Source organism: Monodon monoceros, unplaced genomic scaffold (genome assembly GCF_005190385.1).
Source record: "Monodon monoceros isolate NGI ecotype Baffin Bay Population unplaced genomic scaffold, NGI_Narwhal_1 Super_Scaffold_18, whole genome shotgun sequence".
In the NCBI taxonomy this organism is placed as follows: Eukaryota; Metazoa; Chordata; class Mammalia; order Artiodactyla; family Monodontidae; genus Monodon; species Monodon monoceros.
Genome location: NW_021703774.1, coordinates 179,903,484 through 179,923,342, shown reverse-complemented (window position 1 = coordinate 179,923,342; position 19,859 = coordinate 179,903,484). Strand labels below are relative to the sequence as shown.

Sequence of the window (19,859 nt, the reverse complement as noted above, 5' to 3'; positions counted from 1 at the left end):
TCCGACCGCTCCACAGAGCGCTGCGAGACCGTGCTGGAGGGCGAGACCATCTCGTGCTTCGTGGTGGGCGGCGAGAAGCGCCTCTGTCTGCCGCAGATCCTCAACTCGGTGCTGCGCGACTTCTCGCTGCAGCAGATCAACTCGGTGTGCGACGAGCTGCACATCTACTGCTCGCGCTGCACGGCCGACCAGCTGGAGATCCTCAAAGTCATGGGCATCCTGCCCTTCTCGGCGCCCTCGTGCGGGCTCATCACCAAGACGGACGCTGAGCGCCTGTGCAACGCGCTGCTGTACGGCGGCGCCTACCCGCCGCCCTGCAAGAAGGAGCTGGCGGCCAGCCTGGCGCTGGGCCTGGAGCTCAGCGAGCGCAGCGTGCGCGTGTACCACGAGTGCTTCGGCAAGTGCAAGGGGCTGCTGGTGCCCGAGCTCTACAACAGCCCGAGCGCCGCCTGCATCCAGTGCCTCGACTGCCGCCTCATGTACCCGCCGCACAAGTTCGTGGTGCACTCGCACAAGGCCCTGGAGAACCGGACCTGCCACTGGGGCTTCGACTCGGCTAACTGGCGGGCCTACATCCTGCTCAGCCAGGACTACACGGGCAAGGAGGAGCAGGCGCGCCTCGGCCGCTGTTTGGACGACGTCAAGGAGAAGTTCGACTACGGCAACAAGTACAAGCGGCGGGTGCCCCGGGTGAGTGTCCCGCGCCACGGCCGGGCCCGGGGAGTGAGTAGGAGGGCGGGCTGCGGAGAGGGTGGGGGTTCCTTCTGGGTCAGGGACTCTGCCTCCCCTACACGTCTCAGGGTTTGGTTTGGTTTTAAGGAAATTTGGGGTGGCGTTGGCGTCCCCGTAGATGGCCATGTATCTGGGAGGAAGATCCTCCCGTCCGACTCGTAGGACAAGCCGCTTGCCTGGTTGGGGGCCTCGAGGGCTGGCCAGGGTGGGTGAAGCCTTCCTGAGGCCCATAGCCGGTGCCCAGCTGGGCCGGGAGGGGCAGGCTTCAGACCTCGGACTCTTCTGCCCTGAGTCCCGGGAAGTTTGATCCCGGCCGTGTCCAGGCTGGAGCCGGGAACCCAGGCCTTCCTGGGGCCCAAGGAGGTGTCCAGGCCGAGTTGGCGGAAGGGACCTGCCCTGGCCCTAACGCTCCCGGGCTGGCACACAGAGGGGCGCCTGCCCCTGTGTCCTAGCAGGCAGAACTTGGCCGGGCAGGGCCTGTTTGTGCCTTGAAGGTTTGGGAGACAGACACTAAACCGAAGCCAGGTGTTCGGGCCGTGGTGGCAGGGGGCCGAGACTCGGCGACTCCAGCTCTGTGTGTCTGCCCTGGCCTGCCAGGGAGTGAATCCCAGAGTCCCCCGTGCGGGGGCGAGGGCCCCTTGGCACTGGGCTCGGGGACTGGTCAGCGGGCACCCGGGGCCCCGAGTGTCAGGGTAGCCGCCGGCCTGCGATTTGTTTTGGATGTGCACGTTTCCTTCTCTCCTTCCCTCTGAAACGCTGAAGGGCGCCGCGGGGAAGGGCCGCTGGCCTAGTCCCTGTTGTTTGCCAGACGGAGGATCTGTGTGATCCAGCCTGGCAGCTCCCGGGCCACTCGACGCCGAAGCCATTCAGTGGGGTCCACGCTAACTTTCTGTGACATCTCCCCCCTCTCCCCGAGTATTTGTAACTTTTCTTTTAAATATCCAGGCTTATTAAATTGCACACACAGAATGCTGCATTGGCTCAGCTATTCTTGGGAGGCCTAATTAATTCAGCTATTGCATCAAACTTTTTTTTTTCCAAATCTGTGAATAGATGCTCCCGCCCGGTTTTCTCTGGGCGCCCCTCCAGCGGAGTGTCAGAGTCTCAGGGAGCGGAGGAGGGGAGGGGAAGTGAGGGCCTGTCGCCTGCGCTCAGAGGGGGCCACCGTGTGCGTTTGTGGATTTGTGGTGTTTCTGCCCTTGGCTAGGCTGGCGCCCAGGTGGCAGCTGTCTGCAGACTATGGGGCTGGGATTGGGCGGGAGGGACAGTCTGAGTGGGCAGCGCTGGTGGGGGAGTATGCTGTTGGGAACGGCCGGCGGCGGATCCCAGCAGGCTGGCCGGGCCCTTCGTTTTAGACTGGGAGCTGGCTCTGGGTGGCGTGGTGGGCGCTCCCTGCACACTGGGGGCCTTTCTGTTTGGGGTGCCCGCCCCCTCGACAGCCATCGTGGCCCAAGGGAGCCCCGTGTGCAAGGTGGTGGTGGGTTCTGGCCAACTGGGGAAGCCCGTGGTTGGTAAGCCCGTGGTGGGTCACTTACCCCAGGGTGGAACGCAGAGGGGCTTGTCTCACAGGGTGTGTGTCTGTGTCTGTGTCCGAATCTGGGTCGTGTATGTTTGTGGCTGTCTTCCTGGGGTGGGCTCTTTGTTGCAGCTGCAGGCCCGGGCCTCAGCCCTCTTGCAGCAGGCTCTGCTCTTCTGGACATGGGTGTCCGTAGGCTCAGCTTGTGGGCCCAGGGACTGCCAGGTGAGAAGGCAGGACCGTCCCCTGAGCCACAGTCCCAGAGAAGAGGTCAGAGGGGGCTTTCGTGCCTGGTGATTTCAACAGATGGTCAGCACCACTCTTTCTTCTTCTGTGCTCCCCCCAGCGCCGCTCAGAAAGCTCATTCACCGGTTAAAAAAATCTCCCCAGTGATGACGAAGATGTGGTCGCTGTAAGTGGTTGTTGGGGTCCCCAGGCCGAAGTGTCAGCGCGGCCTATCCTCGCAGTGGTGGTATGGGCCGGCGGTCCGGTGTCCCTCCTTCCGGGCCTCGGCCGTGTGGCTGGCTGGCCGCTCACACGCTTCTGTGCCTTCCTGCCACTCCTGCACCTCGGGGGCCACTCCTCCCGCCGGCCTCGCCGCCTGTCCTGTTCCCGGGACTCTGCTCACTGCCTTCTCTCTGTGACTATGCGGTTGGGAATTCTGGGGTGCGTGGTCCTTTCCAGAAGTCGCCAGCACAGCCTGTCTACATGCCAGGGACACCCCACCCGTGAGAAGGGGGGGTCTGAGCCTCAGGATCAGGGGGGACCCATGGCTGCCCAGACCCTGCTTGTTCTGGAAGAAGCTGCCTGGGAAGACCCCCTCCCGGCGCCCTGCCCGCCTCTGTTCACCCCTCCCACTCCCTGCTCGACAAATTATTCACGGTTTGTGTTTTGATTTCTTCACTTTTCTTGTAGTTTATTTTAATGTTTTTGATCTTCCAAGGCTGAGGGCAGAAAGGAACAAAGAGTGTGCTGGCACCACTCTTTGTGGGGGCCTTGGGTGCCGGGGCCATGAAGTGAGCCGAAGCGTGTTCCAGGTGCTGGGGGCCTAGGGGTCGCCCGGGTCTCCTGCCAAACGGAGGCCCGTGTCCTCTGCCGTCAGCAGTGGGCAGGGGCCAGGGACTCTTGTGGGGTCCTGGTGCCCAATGGCCTTCGCTTGCCCTGCTGTGCCTGCGGCCTGACCACGGTGGGGCGGCAATCCCAGCGTGGGACCGAGTGGGGGAGCGGGGCTCCAGCCTGAGTTGGAAATCCTTGAAGGTGGCACGTCCATGTGTGCCAGCCGGGGCCCTCCTCAGTGATGCCCCCCACACCACGGGGGCCCCAAGGATGTGCTCTTGGCCGTCCCACGGCTGTCGGGGCTGCCGGGGCCCCGGCTGCTGGCCTTGGTGTCCCGCGCTGGGCGGGTCAGAACGTGGAGCCCCATGGGGCTGCTCCCATGTCCTCGCCCTGTCCTTCACTCCGTTCCTCAGTAGCTGCCTGACCTTGAGCAAGTTTGCCTCAGTTTCCTCACTTGTGAAAGGGGGACTGTAGTAAGTAGCGGCCATTGGCAGTGTTTTTTGGGGGGTGTTTAAGTGATGAGGTCATAGGCCGGGCGAGGACGTGTCCTTTTGCTGCTGGGAATGTGTGGCGAGGAGATGGGGGCCTCAGAGCCTTCCCACGGTCCCCTCCCCTTTTCTTCTGCCCAGTCGGCTCTGTCCCTTATCTGATGGCGTTTGAACCAAACCGGACTGGTGTTTTAACGGTACGGCTGCTATCAGTCACGGCGGGACGTTGGTGCTGCCAGCCTGGCTGCTGCCTGGGACGCACCCCTCGTTCCGCGGGAGGGCTCCTCGCGGGCCGAGCAGGCAGCGGGGCGGGGGTGTGCTGTCTCCCCGGGGCTGGAGCCTGGCCGGTCCTTGTGTGGTTAAGAAACAGGCTCCTGGGCACTGCTGTGCCTTCGGAGGGTCCCGCTTCTCAGACTGGAGACCGGGGTTGGTGTCGCTCGCTGGCCTCTGTCCTTCAGACGCTGAGTCCTTGCAGGAGTCTTCTTTGTAGAATTGCCTGCACCCCAGGGGCTCGTGGGCCGATGGTCGCCGTGGTGTGTGGTGGGAGCGTCCACGGTGCAGTCTGTCTAAATTCCTAGCGCTGGAACAGTTTCCCTGCGTCACCTGGTGACGGCTCTCTAGTCAGAGAGCAGTGTTTCCTCAAAGTAGAGACCCGGCCGGGCTGTCGGCGTGGAGGAGTGCTGAGTCTCTTGGTGTCTGTTGCGGACCGGCTGTGGCTGTGGTGGAGGGAGAGCTGGGCCTCTCAGCGTGTTGTGCATTCAAGCCGAAATGGCCACGGGAGGGCATGGAATCAGGAACGAGCGACAGACTGGAAGGGACTCTGGCCAGCATGCCTTTCCCGGCACTCCCTCTTTCACGGGGGGCTGTGCTCACCGGATGCCGTCAGGTTTGGCCCTAGATGTAGAGGTTTGGCTGTCCTGTTTTGTCTTTAAGATATTTATTTCTTTACCCGTGTATCTATCTATTTATCTATCTGTTTTTCTTGTCTGTGCCGGGTCTTAGTTGCGGCATGCGTGCGGGAGCTAGTTCCCCGACCAGGGATCGAACCTGGGCCGCCTGCATTGGGAGTGGGTATCTTAGCCCCTGGGCTGCCGGGGAAGTCCCTCGGCTGTCCCTCTGTCCACTTGTTTTGCTCGAGGTTTTCATGGGGCTCCATGGTGATTCCCTGGCTTTGGACGCTCAGCTGAGAAGGCGGGGTGCCATCGGGTGATGATGCGAGGCCAGGCTCCCGGATGGGCCCCGCCCCTTGTGCAGGAGGACAGGGTCTGCGGGTCGGTCTGGTCCTCAGCGCGAAGGCCCCAGAGTGAGGCCGGGGCCTTGTCAGAAGGGAAACAGCAGCTTGAGGAGCCTCTGGTTGCTGCCCTGAGCCCTGTGGTCAGCCGTGTGTGAGGGAGGGAAGGCGTGGGGGGCTGGCCTTCAGTCTCTGTGCAGTGAGCGGGCCACGTCTGCCCGTCTTCAGCCATCCTGCCGATGTCCAGGACGTCTCCTTGGAGCTGGGCGGGGCCCTCGTCTCTCTGGGGGCAGCAGGGTCCTTGAGTGGCCCTCGCCTCCGACCCTCCTGCCCCCCGGGACCCCTCAGTCGGCGCGGGGCTTCGAGAGTAGGGCCAGTGGCTCCCACGCTTCGTTGCAGCGCGTCTGGGTACCGTCTGTCTGAGATGCCAGGCGAGGCCCACGAGGAAGTCTGGGGAGGGTGACCGCCGGGCGCCGGGAGGGCCTGAGGGAGGCGGTGCTTCCGGGCCCTGCGCCCTGGCTGTCTGGCGGGAGGTGTCCGTGGCCGGCGGCCGGACTCTCTGTGGCCCGGAGACTGTTACACAAGCAGCAATAATGTGTCTCTTTCTAAGGATTGCGAAAGTTGGGGAGGATTTCTCCACTGGAAGAATTATGCAAGTTTCAACTGAAATGTTTTTTAGAAGTTTCTTTGTTTTGAGTTAAAATACAGAGGCTGAATTATTTCCTTAAGATCTGTGAGGGCTGCGGGAGAGGGAGAAGGCTCCATTCCTCCGAGGGCCCTTCCTTCCCTCCTGCCCACTGGTCATGGGGCGATGGGGCGAGTCCAGGGGGGCTGGGCCCTGAGATCGCGGGGCGGGGGCTCCGGGCCACACGCATCCGTGGGTTAACGAGGGCCGATCCGAGCCTCAGAGAAGGGACGGGAAGTCGTTTCCGGGAGTGTGGGGCCCACGCGGTGGGGTCTGAAGCTGGTTTTGGTCGGAGTTGGGTTAGCACTGCGAACGGTGTCCGTGTGTCCGTGTGAGTGGAGTGGGGCAGGCGGGGCCTTGGGCTGCATGTGTGTCCACGGTGTGACCTGTGCCAGCGTGGCCCGGGCCCCCACGCAGCCCCAGGGCAGGGGAGGAGCAGACCACAGCTCTGATGCTGCCGTCTGTGAACGCAGGGCTGACTTCTAGAAGCCCCTGCTTCAGCGCAGTGGGACGGCCGGGGGAGCAGACAGGACGCTGTCGGGTATTTGGCGTTTGCGTCTCCTCTGATTTTACATTTTTGATTTAGAAAGACTCAAAGAACACTGCGACTTCTTGATTTTGCAGCTACAGATAATTCAGGAAGTTGGCGTGGCTCTGTGGGCCGCGCAGCCCGCAGCGGTCAGGCCTGCCCCGCGGTCTGGGCTCTCCGGGGAGCCCTTGTTGCGGCCGGCTCTGGGGTTGTGTGTTTGTGGTTGTGTTGTCGGCTTCATGGGGCGGGGGGGGTGTTGGTCTCGGCTGGGTCCCCAGTTCCGGGCCTGGAATAAATACTCGTTGAATGACTCATAGAGGCATGAAATCACTAATCGTCAAGGTTTACTGGCAGCTTGGCTGTCGATGGCTAGAAAAGGAGAGAGCGGGGAGCTTTCCCGGGAGTGGACAGAGCTGTCCTGTAGGTGTCGGGCATCCTCGCCCTGCTTCACACTTGCTTGGGTCTGCATGGGGGGTCCGAGGGACGTTCTCCCTGGACAGGCCTCGTGTGGCGTCGGCCCCGACGTGGCTTCCGCTGGGATGCTGGTGGGCTACTTCGAAAGGAACATCTCTTGTTGAAAGTAGGCTCCCCGCGACGTGGCCAGCAGCGTGGAACTGGGTTGAATGTCAGGACTGTAGGTGGGGGCGATGGATGCATTTTGGGGTCAGCCACTGGATGTCAGGTGGTCCTGTGTGCCCGCGCTGGCCTCCCTCAGCCCCCGAGGAGCTGTTGGCCACGTCGTCACAGGAGCCAGGTGGTTGTGATTGGCGCCTGGGGACCTACCCCAAACCTGGGCCTGGCGGCACGGTCTTCTCCTCACCCCACTCTTCCCAGCTGGGCAGGGGCGCCCCCGTGCCTCTCCTGCACCACGTAGCGTGTTCCGGGAGGGCCGAGGGTCTGTCCCGCTTCGTGTGCAGGAAACCACCCCAGCACGGGAGCCCACCTCCACATCCATGGGCCGTCCCAGCCACACCTGCTGCCAACAGCCAAGCGGGCCCCGAGCCCTGTGGAGGCCGGCGGCCCGCCTGGCTCTGAGGCTGGGGGTATCTGGACGGCCTGCGGGGCTGTGACTGGGCCTGTGAGTGACCTGCTTTCTGGGTCCACGTCTGTTCTCTGACACCTCAGGGTTCTTTCATCTTGCCGTGGCCCTGGTTCATGGCTCAGGCCCGGCGGGTGGTCGAGGCATCCACGTGGCAGCGGCAGTGGCCGCGTGTGCTGCCTTCACACCCGACCTCCTCGCTCTCCGGGGTCGCGGCCGTGCTCACGGTTCCTCCGGCCCGTCCTCGTGGACGCCTCCCTGTTTGCCCGGCGTTCTCCTCCTGGATCAACTCACTGCTGCCCTTCCACCCTTGGAACAAAGGGGCCGTTGGCCCCGCAGAGCCCCTCTCACCCTGCGTGCGGCTGGGGTGCCTCCCACGGGGACCCACGGGTCCAGCCGTGGACGGCAAGGTGCACAGTCTTCACGTGGACCCGCCGGGCGCGGGCCGGGCCCTAGAGACGGTGGGGCCTCGGCGCCCCAGTGCTTTGTGTTCCAGCCGCCGCGAGTGAGGCTGGGCTGGGAGGCGGGTGTAGGCGGGTGTGGTTGTCTGACCCCAAGACGTCGCCCCCTGCGGGGCGGGTGTGTCTCTGGAACCGCGGGCCGGTGCTCCGTGAGCCCCTGGTGGAGTTGGGGCAGATGTGGCAGGGGGGCCGCCGTGCTGCCCCTGGAGGAGGGGCAGGTGCATGTGCCCCATGGGTAGTTCTGGAATCCCCTGGCCCCTCCCCACCGGAGGTCAAGGCAAGGTAGAGGTGCTGGGCTGCAAGGGGGAATCCTTGGGGGCGGGGGGTCTCTGCTGGCCTCGACTTCCTTCTCCACGTGGGGTGGGGACCCCAGGCCTGGCGTGAAGCCCCGGGGGTCCCAGCCCTGCCTTCCCTGGTCTCGCCTGGGGCTGCTGGCTCCCCTCACCTGCCGCCTCCCGCTTCCTGGCGTTCGAACCACGTTGCCCAAACCGTTAAAAAAATTATACTCCCAAGTTGAATGATATGCAAATGTAGTCAATTAAGCGAGGGGATTTTAATTAGCAGTTTAAGTTCATGTGTGAAGTGCCTAGCCTTAATTACTTGACAGTTTTGTTGTAAATTTGCTAAGTTTTTTTTTGCAGAACTATCAAAACTGTGATTTTTTTTTAACATCCTTGTATGTAATAAGTGTCGCCTGGCTTGCCTGACCCTAGTGGGTCTTTTCTGCATTTATAAAGCTCTTTAGACTGTGAGACCAAGGTGGGCCCTGGGCTGGCCCCGCGTCACTCCAGGAGGTAAGCTGTGCTCCGCATGGCCTGAGCGGCCGTGCGGGGTCCTGGGTTCCCTGGTGGGGGACGCTCAGGACCCTCCTCCCAGCCGGGGTCCGGCCACCTGCAGCGGAGCTGGGGCTGGGCCATGTGCCGACGGGTGCGACTGCAGAGGACCAAGAACGTGGCCCCCGCCCTGCCCGGCGCTGGCAGCCCTGCGGGCTGGGTCCTCGGCATCCCTGCCTGCCGTGAGGGCCCGGGGATTCCGAATCGCGCTCCTTCCCCACGGCGAGGAAGAAGGCCTCCACTCCTGCCGCCCCCCACCGAGCTGACAGTGCGGTCCGAGGCCGGCCCTGTGTCCAGTCTCTGCCGCGGGGCGGGCGTCCTGCAGGGGAGGTTGGAGTCTCCTGTTTGGGGAGAACTTGCTTTCATTTTCCCGTTGCTGCTATTGAGGTGGTCTTGAGTCACTTGGGGGCTCTCCCGTGGTTTTTAGTGCCCCTCGGGATTTAACTACCTGAGCTGGAGGCCTCTCACGCATCACGTACATAATTAGTCTTTTAAATGTTCTGTTAAACACTTACACTTGTGTTGGCGATTTCTCTCATGCGTCCCCGTGCCAGAGGCCCTGGGGTCCCCGGGGCTGAGGACTGTGGCCGGGACTCCACAAGGCAGCCCTGCAGCCTGGTCCCGCGGCGGCTGTAAGCGGGCGGAGGGATGGGGACGCAGGCCGTGACTGGGGCTCGCGAGAGAGTCGCAGACGCTCCGGAGCCGCCTGGGCCTGTGCCTTTGTTGCTACGGGGTGAGTGGAACAGAATCCTGCCCAGCAGAGCCCACCGCCTGAAGGGACCAGCGCTTGTCTCTCAGTGCCATGGTGATGTGCCTGTGACTTACAAACTGGGAGATTCAAGAGTGCCCCGAAGTCGGGAGGTCAGTTCACGCAGCCACACACCCGGTTCCACACGTGCCATCGTGTTACTCGTTTCTTTTCATCTAGCTCCTTCCTCCTCTTTGTTTTTGTTTTTGTTTTTGGCAGTACGCCGGCCTCTCACTGTTGTGGCCTCTCCCGTTGCGGAACACAGGCTCCAGACGCGCAGGCTCAGTGGCCATGGCTCATGGGCCCAGCCGCTCCGCGGCATGTGGGATCTTCCCGGACCCGGGCACAAACCCGTGTCCCCTGCATCGGCAGGCGGACTCTCAACCACTGCGCCACCAGGGAAGCCCCTCCTTCCTCCTCTTTAAAAGCAGACCCCAGGCATTATCTCACTTCACGTTTAAGTGTTTCAAGATCCGTCTAACAGATACAGAATTGTAGAAAATCGCCACCACGCTGCCATTAGCGCATCTAACAAAATCGTCGAGAATGTCTTAGTGCCAGCCGGTCCCCGGCCTGTGTTTGGATCCCCGCCGTCTCAGACACCGTCCCCTGCGGGGGCCTTGTAGGATCCGGGGCCACCGTTGCGAGCGGGGTGACAGCCCTCCCTTGGGCACACACCCCTGTGTGCACGTATGTCTGTGCACGTCTGTGCGTGTTTACAGCCACGTAGCGTTTTTGCGAGTAATCTGTGGTATTGAGGGTCCTGGCATTTATTCTGCATCCGAGGGTTGGGCCACGTTTTTGTTATTACAAGTGATGCTTCAGGGAGCATCTCACCACGGATCCCTCGCAGAAACCTCAGCACAGCAGCACGTGGTACCACGGAAAGTCATGCACACCGGCCAGCTGCTTCCTGCCCCCCCCTCCAGGACACCATCCTGAACGTCCCCCTGTGTCTGGACCTGTGTCCAGCGAGGCTGCTGGCTCTCCCCTGGGTCTTGTCGCGCGGTCTGCTGGCCTGGTTGCTGGGCGCACGCCAGCCTGTCCCCACTCTTGTGTCGATGGACTTGGGAGCGCCTGCGAGCAGGAGTGTGGAGCGTCCTTGGTGCAAGCGTGTGCACGTGTGTCTGGAGCACGGGCTGTGCTGGGTCAGAGGTCATGCTGAGCTGTTTTCCGAAATGGTTGTACTGGCTGACTGGCCCCTGCGGGGAGGGGAGGGGAGGGCCTGGGTCCTGAGGTGGCTCAGATCAGTGGTCACCGCAGGTGCATCTCCTCAGACGCCTGGGACTTTCGGTGAGTTTCTCGTAGGAGATTTGGTGGCTCAGAGCGAGCTCCCTGGCCTGTTTCTTTCATTTAATTATTCATGCACACGATGTGTCTCTATACTTCTCTGGCATCTTTGGTCGCGTGGGGTGACTGTGTGTGCTTAAATCTGCGTGCACATCCCTGGGCATTTCTCAGGAGACTCTGACCCCCGCAGGGTGTAGGCCCTTCTTAAGGGCTCTAGATTTTGTTACCAAAATTCTTTCTCTAAACGGTGTGCCAGTTACACGCCCACGTTCCTACCTTCTCACAACGTTAGGTTACCGTCATTCAGAGTAGCTTTGTTAATGTGAGAGGTGAATAGCTCTCGATTCCTTTTTTGCTAATGGAGTCGGCCATTTTGTTATTTTTAGTATTTTTTTCTGTAATTCTCCTTATACGTGGTTTTTTGGTGTGTGTGGTAAAATATATGTACCATAAAATTTCCCACTTTTTTTTTTTTTTTAAGTGCACAGCTCAGTGGCATTAAGCACAGGCGCGCTGTTGTACAAACATCACCACCATCATCTCCAGAACTTTTTTAACTTCCCAAACCGACACTCTGCCCCCATGAGACGCTCACTGCCCACCCCTCCCCCAGCCCCGGGCCCCACCCTCCTCCTTTCTGTCTCTGTGAGTGTGACTCCTCCAGGGACCTCACAGAAGCGGGATCACACAGAATTCGTCCTTTTGTGTCTGGTTTATTTCACTCGACATCGTGTTCTCAGGGTCCATCCACGTTGGAGCAGGTGTCAGAATCTCCTTCCTCTGTAAGGCAGAATAACACTCCACTGGATGGATGGACCACATTTTGTTTATCTGTCATCAGACAGCGGACAGTTGGGTTGCTTCCATGTTTTAGCCACGCTGAATAGCGCTGTTGTGAGTGGGTTTAGCCTTCTTTCAGTTTTGTCGGGCACGTTCTCACACGTGGAATGGCTGGTCACACGGTAATTCTGTGTCTGCTTTTTGAGGGACCTCCGTACTGCCTTCCACAGCAGTGGTGCACCTGCGTCCCAGGTTCCCCATATCCTCGCCGACACTGGTTTCTGTTTTTTGATGGCGGCCACGGGTGTGAGGTGGTGTCTCGCTGTGCTGTTGACTCGCGCTCCCCAGTGATCAGTGATGCTGAGCATCTTGTCGTGAGCCTGTTGGCCATGCGTGTGTCTTCTTTGGAGAGAGGTCTGTTCGAGTCCTTTGCCCTTTTTGAACCGGGCTGTTTGTCTGGCCTTGATCAGCTGTAGGAGCGCTCTGCCTTTTCTGGAGTCTGATGCTTTGTCTGCTGGTTCAGTCACCCCTCTGTTGTCACTGTGGCTGGACACCCATCTTTGTACAAGGAGACCCCACGTGCCTCAGAGACTCTTGGTGCAGCCGGGCACAGTGGGAGGCGTAGTGACCTGCTGGAGGAGGGGCTGCCGGCGAGTCTCACGGTGGAGCGTGGCGGGCGGACCTGGATGCAGACGTCGTTCGTGATGGGGCGTCCGCGCTGTGCCCGGCTCGTGGGGCCTGGGAGAGAGCCTGCAGGGGCCGGGGGTGGCTCTGCCCACCACGCGCGGGCCGTCTTCGCGTCCTGGGGAGGCCTCTGCGAGGGCTGCTGCGCGTGTGCCCTGGTCGGGGTCAGGCTTTGGACAGATGGCCGGGCCTCGGCCGGCCCGGGGTGGGGAAGGGCAGGGCAGGAGCGTGTCAGGCTCCGAGGGGCGGCCCGGCGAGCCTGGCGTGAGGCTGTCTTCTCTCTGTGAAGTCTGCCTCCTGCCCCAGTTTCTGGAGAAAGTTCTGGTAAGACGAAGTGATGGGCTCTCTGAAACTGATGCTTCTCCCCACACAGAGAACCGCGTCTCCACCTTTTAAGCGTGTCACCAGATGTGGGTGGCACGCTGGGCCCAGAGCAGGCGGACACCCACCCCTGCCCTGGACAGCTTGGGGGCAGCTCGGGGCAGGAGTGCCCGCTGGCCGGACGCTGACTTTTCCCGGGAGACTGGGAGGAAGGTCAGAGCTGCTCCGGGGCAGCTGGGCGGCCGACGCCGAGCTCGGGGACCAGCGTGTGGACCTGCAGCCCCACCCGGCTTGGCTCCAGGACAGTTGGGAGCCCAGGAGGCCCGAGCCCAGGACCGCTGGCCCCTTGGTGTCCTCCCTCTACCTTCGGACACCGCTTCCCGCATGACTGGCGCTCGTGCCCCTCTCGTGGCCCTGGGTCCAGCCCGGCCCCCAGCCGTGATTTCCACTAGTTTGGCATTGGTTTCAGGAGGCCACGGTAACGGGGCCCGGGAGACACGGGTCCTCCGGGTGGGCCACTCGCTGTTGTGCTCCGCCACCTTGCGGAGGTGTGGGTGGTGAGGCTCGGGGTGGGGGTGGGGGTGGCATCCCTTCCCTGGAGCCCCGAAGGGCCTTGAGGTCACGGGGTGGCCCCTGGGGCCTGGGTGGTGGCCTTGGCCGGGGCGGCCGTGCCCCGCTGCCTGCACCCCGGCCCCGGCGCTGCACTGCCTGAGCTGATGACCCGGACCATCCCCGATGTTTGCTTTCCAGACGCCCCCATCTTGGCCTCCTGCAGGGGGGGGCGCGGGCTTGGACCTGGGGGGCCGAGGTCACTGTCTGCTCTTCCGTCCAGCTTTGTCTTAGCTGTTGACTATGGATGAGAGACAGGGTAGTGGGGCTGTGCGGCCCGCCGTTGGCTCTCGAAAGGAGGGTCCTTGATTGTTGTTTTGCAGATACCACCCGGTCTGCCCGCTGGGTGGGGTGACGCCACTGTCTGGATTCAAAAGGAAGACCCAGTGGTGGGAACCTGGGCGTGGCCTGCAGTGACCGCAGTGAGGGTGGCTCTTTGTGTTCGGGTTAAAGAAAAGAAGGACTTGGAAATCGCTCAGAGGGCTCTCCCCGGCCTCTCCCGCTGCCCACAGTGAAGCAGAAATCACTGTCTTTGGATCTGATTTTAACCTTCCCCCCCCCCATCTTCTCTGTGCAAGTAGTAGTAAGTATAATTTTTTGGTATTTCTGGTCAAGTAGAAGTTCCTTGAAACTTAGAGAGGCAGCCTAGCTTAGTGGTTAGGGGCATGGATTCTTAAAACCTGACTCCTGGGACTTCCCTGGCGGTCCAGTGGTCAGGACTCTGCACTCTCACTGCCGAGGGCCCGGGTCATCCCTGGGCGGGGAACTAAGGTCCCACAAGCTGTGTGCTGCAGTGAAAAATTAAAAAAATAAAACGTTGGATCTTTACAAAAAACAACAAAACCAGAAACGACAAACAACCGAAAAACACTTGCTTCCCGGGCCCAGATCCTGGCCTGGCCAGCCTCTCCATCGGACCCGAGGCCCTGTTACTTCCTCGGGCCTCAGTGTCCCCGCCTGCGAAGTGGGGTGGTGGGGTGCCCACCCCTGCGTCGGTCACGATGAAGGCCCAGCACCGTGCGTGAGCTTCCGGCTGCCCCAGCCCTTTTCTCTTTCCGAAGCCGGGGCATCTGACAGGAGGCAGCGGGCCCGACAAGCCGTCCCAGGAGCCCAGCCGGGGCCATGTGTGGGCATAGCGGGCTGGCACGGTGGCCTCCCTGCAGCCAGCTGGGCCAGTGGGGCGGGCGCCAGCAGGTGCTGTGAGCAGAGCACACGGTGAGCCAGGCGGCCACAGCTCTCTGTGCCAGCAGCGGGCTCACGGGTGGACTGGGGCCTGTGCCGTCTGTGGTCAGTGTGCCCCATGCTGGCCACCCCGATGGACCTGCAAGTTCTCAGCCCACTTCCAGGGGGTGGGGTCCGAGGTGGGGGGCGGGTAGTGGTGCGTTTGGCCTGGGCCCCTGCGTGTGGTCCTGTTGGGAGGCTGGGAGCCACTCGTGTCCTGGGGGCCTCTGGGCTGTGTGCAGGCCGGGCGTGCGTGGGCCAGCTCGGCCGCCCACCTCAGCCATGCCAGCAGGTGGTGCCCGGGGACGGGCTGCGGGAGTCCCTCCTCTGCCGAGTTCAACCTTCACGTGGCCCCATGGCGGGAGGGAAGACCTGCATTCTGTTTCAGAGCAAGGCTGATGGGATGGGATTTCAAGTGGGACAACTTTGGGTGATTCTTCAAGTGGTGATCTGGGTAAACAAGCCAGCAGCGGTCCTCTCCGGTGGAAGCAAGGGAGTGTGTACCCGCTTAGGGAGGTTCCTTCCCTGTCCTGCTGCTGTTGGGCTGGGGGCTTGGGAGGGAGGAGCCCGTGGGGCGGGGTCACGGGCCGACATCTCCTGTCGGCGGGAGCCAGGGGCTTGGGTCTCGGACAGGCCTGGCTGCACCGGGGCCGGGGGTGTGGGGTGTGGGCGTCACCATTCCCCTGCTCCCTGTTGGTCCAGGTCCTCACGTGCTGGATTCTGGATCATTGTACCAGAGAGTTGAACTGGAATTTGACATTTGTTTTTATAACCATGTTTGTTACTGTTCAGGAAATCTGGAATTTTGAGAGTTAGGTTTTTCATGCTGTTTGATTTCTGACGACGCCTTTGGGTCCGTCTTAGAAAAATCACTCAGCGCAGCCTAAATATCGCAGGCGGTCACTGCCCTGCGCGAGCTGGGTGTCCCCAGAGCGCCGGGCCCGTTCTTGGTGCGCGATCCCGTGTCCTCATTGTGTGGCGTGGCTGCTGCTGCCGTTGGTAAACCTGCTGCGTCTCCTTGGTTTGGGACTTTTTAAGAAATCTTCAAACCTGCAGTGAAGCTTTGAGAGCAGGTTCACCAAGGTTCACACCTGCTATGCTGGAGGGGGTGTCCATCACTGTGGTCCTTGGGTGTGTGACCACCGGGGGCCCCAGCTGCTGCCCCGTCCTGAGCCCGTTGTCTCTCTCGGCCCTTTCACAGCGGTTTGCTTCTGCCGGGGACCCGCCAGGATGCGCCCTGGGCCGTCTCTTCCGGGCCGTCTCCTGAGTTCCTCCCCATCTTTGGTCCTGCCTGACACTGCATTTGGAGGGCGGGAGCCGTCCTGTGGATCCTCCAGCCGGGGTGCCTGGAGTGTCTCCTGGTCGGTGTCAGGTGGCGTTTGGGGCGGGATCGTGAAGCTGCAGGAGGCTCAGAGTCTGCCTCCCCTTGGGGACGGCAGCTTTCGATCACTGTCGTGAGTGGGGTCTGCCTTTTCCCTCCATGGTTAATAAGTAATCTGTGGGCAGACTTTAGACCCTGCCAGCATCCTGTCCCCGTGAACTTTCTCCTGGTGGGTTCAGTGTCCCTCTGCGATGCTGCCTGACCAGCGACAGTGGCCGGTCTGCTTCTTCCGGAGCTCTGCCCTCCCTCCCCCTCCTGCTGCTTGGTGTCACCAAATTCAGCCCATTTCAGTGTCCCAATCGTTCTGCCATTATCTGGTGCCTAAACTGTCCCTCTTTTGGCCACCTACTGGGACTCGGTCCCTCCTGATGGCTTTTCTCCCACCCCCCGCCGCCATGCCCCACACCTCATGGCAGCGTGTGGCCCATCCTCTCCTGACGGCTCCCTTACAGGTGGTTTAGTCTGAGATGCGGCCCCTTGATGTGGACGCGCCTGCCCCCAAGCCAGAGCCCGGGGGGGTGGGGTGGGTACCAGTCTCGGTCGGGGCTGCCTCACGTCGGGCAGCGGTAAGGTGACTGCTGACGGCAGATGGTCTCTCTGCACGTGAGCGTTGGGCCGTCTTCCATTTCTCATTGTTGGGGGTCATGGATGGAACCCAGCCGCTTCCTCCCCAGTGGCTCGTGTCTCGGGGGCCTCCCATGGGGCTGCGTCTGTTGACATTTCACTGTCCCTGAGCCCAGAGGCCGTCTCTGTGCCTGTGTCCACTCCACCCTGGGCTCTGCCCGGGTGCGCCGTGCGCTGGGGTCGCTCACACTCTTCCCTGCCCAGAACGTCCTCTCGTTCCTGCGCCTGGATCTGTGTCCTTCTCTGGGTGAGTGGGGTCAGGAGGGCAGGGAGCCTGGTGCGCAGCGCGGCCTCCAGGTGCCTGTCACTTCGGTTTGAGGTGGAATGGAGAGAATTGAAAAACGTCCCTTTTCTCCCCATTTGGAAAGCAAACCTTTATCCTACCTCAAATCTCTGAAAACCCTGTAAGATTAAAAAAAGGGGGTTGACTCGTTTTAGCTGCCCTATGAAGGATGAGAGTTTTGAGAGCAGTAGTGGCTGATCGGGGATGAGGTCGCCCTTGGCATGGCCCGATGTTCTGAAGCTCTTCTGGGCTGTGTGGGGGCGGCCAGGCTCCCGACAGGTGCCCCGTGGCTGTGCGGCTGGGGAGGCCCCCAGGTTCCAGGCCCTGTGCTGGGGATACAGCCTCCCAGGGAGCAGTTTGCAGGGTCCCTTAGGGCTACAGTGCTTTGTACCTGCTGAGGGCCTCCATCCGTGTGAGCTCCTGACCACAGAGAGTTGCCAGAATGTTAATCCAAGGGCAGGCACGTCAGTGCTTTGTGCCCAAAGAGAAGACGGAGCTTAAAGACACGCCTGGCCCCTGGCCACGGGCACCTTGCCCCCGGCTTTCCGGCATGGTCCACGTGTCTCCAGAGAGGATGAGGCCCGTGTTCCCACAGCCCCTCCGAGCTCGGGACGGGTTCCTTGGTTGAGGCTAGTGTCGGGCCGATGCCCAGCTCTGCCAGAAGAGCCTTCCAGTGGGTCCAGCCTATCAGCAGAAGGTTGTTAAGTACTGAGCGTCACAGGAGAACAAGGAGGGCCTGACGGGAATGGATGTTCAGGGCCCGACTTGGTGCAAGTTGCTTTGGCTGCGCCGTGGGGCACCGTGCACCATGGCGCACAGCCTCGCCCGTCCCGACCTGCAGCGCGTGGGTATGGGCCGAGCCCTGCCACCCTTTCCGGCCCCGGCCCCCGCAGTCAGCCAGCGTGGGCGTGCCGGGGCCGGGGCCCTCGCGTCCCCCCGTGAGGCCCCCGAATCAGTGTGTGTGCTTGCTCTTGACGTATCCTTTGTGTATCCCTGGGGCCGGGCCTCCGGTGAGGGGAGAAGGACCCATCGCGGGTCTGTCCTCAGACGGCGATTTGAGGAGACAGCCTGTGAACCTCAATTCCCTCAAGCCCTCCTGCATTCACGTCTTGTCCCCGCCAGGGGCCTCGCTTTTATCCCTGGGGACGCGTTCGCACACGTGTGCGTTTCTTAGTAAACAAGCCACACGCTCCAAGCCCGACGGTGAGGCAGAGGCAGAGGCAGAAATGGGCCGCGTGAGAGCAGGAGGAGGTGGCCCTGCTGTGCGTCCCGCTGGCCGCCGTGTCCCGGCCCTGGCCTGCCTGCCCCCCGCCGGGCCCAGGGGGATGGCGTGTGCCTGAGCAGCGGGCATAACAGGGCCTCGCTGCATGGTGCCATCGGCTGGGCCGCACCAGTGCTTTCTGCTGCTCAAGGCCCTGGTGTCGTTAGTTGAGGCCCCTTCCGCGCCCCGCCTGGGTGTCGGATTCTGTGTGGCGCACAGGGAACCAAGGTGCCCTCATTTGGACGCTGGAGGGCATGTGGCCCCAGGGAGCCCAGCCAGAGTGGGAAGGAGCGCCACAGCTGCCAGGTGGCGTGAGGGGTGTGAGGGGCGGGGGCGACCCGTCGGCAAAGGCCTTGGCCGGGCTTAGCGCTGGTGGCGCCTGTCCGTCGTGGGCAGAGGTGGACCCTGCAGGCGGAGCGCTCGCTGCCGGGGCGGGAGGTGCTCCGTTCTGGAAGCCTCACACCCGCCCCGCTGATCCACGTCAGGGCTTGCTGTGACGGGGGGATCCGTCCAGGCCCCATGCATGCCCCGCCGCGACTGCCTTGCTGCGCAGCTTGCCCTTGCCACAGGAGGTGACTGCGCTTGCTGGTCCCCCCGCTCTGCAGTCAGAGAAGGGCCAGAGGTGCCACAAGTGGAGGCAGCCAGACCTCTGTGGGCCGCGGTCCTGTAGTGTGTGTGCGCTGCCGGGCCTGGCGCCGTCCTGAGCTGTGCTGCGTTGTTTCAGGTGCCCCAGGTGCATTGCTAGGTGGTCTCTAGGTGGGTCCAGGGGAACCTCTCTCGAAAGTTCTTCCGAGACTTTCTGATACACGTGGGAGCTTCTTGTTCATCTCGAGCTGTTGATTCTGAAGTGTCGGGAAGGTCCGCCGTATAGACTGGGCCGTCGACCAGCGTGATGCATCTGCTCGGAGTGCTGGCCGGCGGGCCTGTGTCCCTCCCCCCGGCCCCTTGCCGGCCCCTCTGCCCTTAGACGAGGCAGCATCAGGCTGTGGGCCCAGCGATGGATGGAGTTGTCTCCAGGATTGGTGCTGACGGAAGGAGCTAGCTGGCCCAGGCCCTCCAGCCCATCCTGGAGCACACAGGGGGCTGGGAAGCCCCACCCGCCGGGGGTCCTTCTCCTTGCTCCCTGTCCCTTGAGTAGCCCTGAAGCGGTGCTGCCTCCCCCAGGGGCCGCCACGTGGAAAGCTCAGGGTCTTTGTTTGCCTGTTGTCCGTTTTGATTTACTTGGTGCTCAGTGTAGACGTGCTGATGCTCACCCTCTGGCTGCCGGACGGTCCTTGTGTGCGCTTCTGGTTGTCACTGCCGCCCCTGGTTGGGGCAGCTGAGTTGGGATCTTCTGTTTGCTTCCGACGTCCTCAAGGTCCAGGCCAGCTGACGCTAGCTGTGACTCGGCCTTCGCAGGCAGGATCGGGATGTCCTGGGTGGACACGGCCGTGGGGGCTCTTTTTCCTCCAGATGCCCGTTCCCGCTGCGGGGCACAGGTGACCTTTAGCCACATGCTGCCCAGCAAGGCCCGCTTTGTAATGTGGTGGAAGATGTGGGCTTGTGCCCCTGCTCCCCAGGTACGCGGACGTCGCTTCTCTGTCTTTTTGGGGTTTGAGGGTTTGATGTTTGTTCTTATCACGATGTGGGCATCCTCTTACCTTTACTGTCACTTGGGGTCATGGCTAAAGAGCCGAAGGCACAAACCCAGTGACCCTGTCCTATACTCTCCACTTGGCTTTGGGCAGGGGCTACCTTTGGTTCACAATTTATCCTCTGTTGACCCATGTTTCTCAGTCACCTGTGCCTGCCATCCGTCCAGGCCTGCCCATGCCATTGCATCTCAGGTCTGGATAAATCCACCCTTCGTGCTGACTGTTGTGACTGTGGGACGTGTTTACCCTGAGCCAGCGGATGTGTTCGGACCTCATTTTCTGTCTGCTCTAGGTCCTGCATCCTGACCACACTTTCCTGTCTGCTCTGGGTTCTGCATCCTGACTTCACTTCCTGTCTGCTCTGGGTCCTGAGTCCTGATCTCACTTCCTGTCTGCTCTGGGTCCCGCGTCCTGATCTCACTTCCTGTCTGCTCTGCGTCCTGCGTCCTGATC

At 61.9% G+C, this 19,859-nt stretch overlaps 1 protein-coding gene across 1 annotated transcript in view; it reads left to right on the top strand.

Moving 5' to 3' along the window:
* The first annotated feature begins 6 nt into the window (after positions 1–6).
* SKI (SKI proto-oncogene) overlaps positions 7–19,859 on the top strand; it is a 57,135-nt gene continuing 37,282 nt past the window's right edge. Inside the window, exon 1 of the mRNA XM_029227534.1 lies at positions 7–690. Coding sequence (XP_029083367.1) covers positions 211–690 — 480 coding nt within the window. The 5' untranslated portion in view covers positions 7–210. The remainder of the gene's footprint in view (positions 691–19,859) is intronic.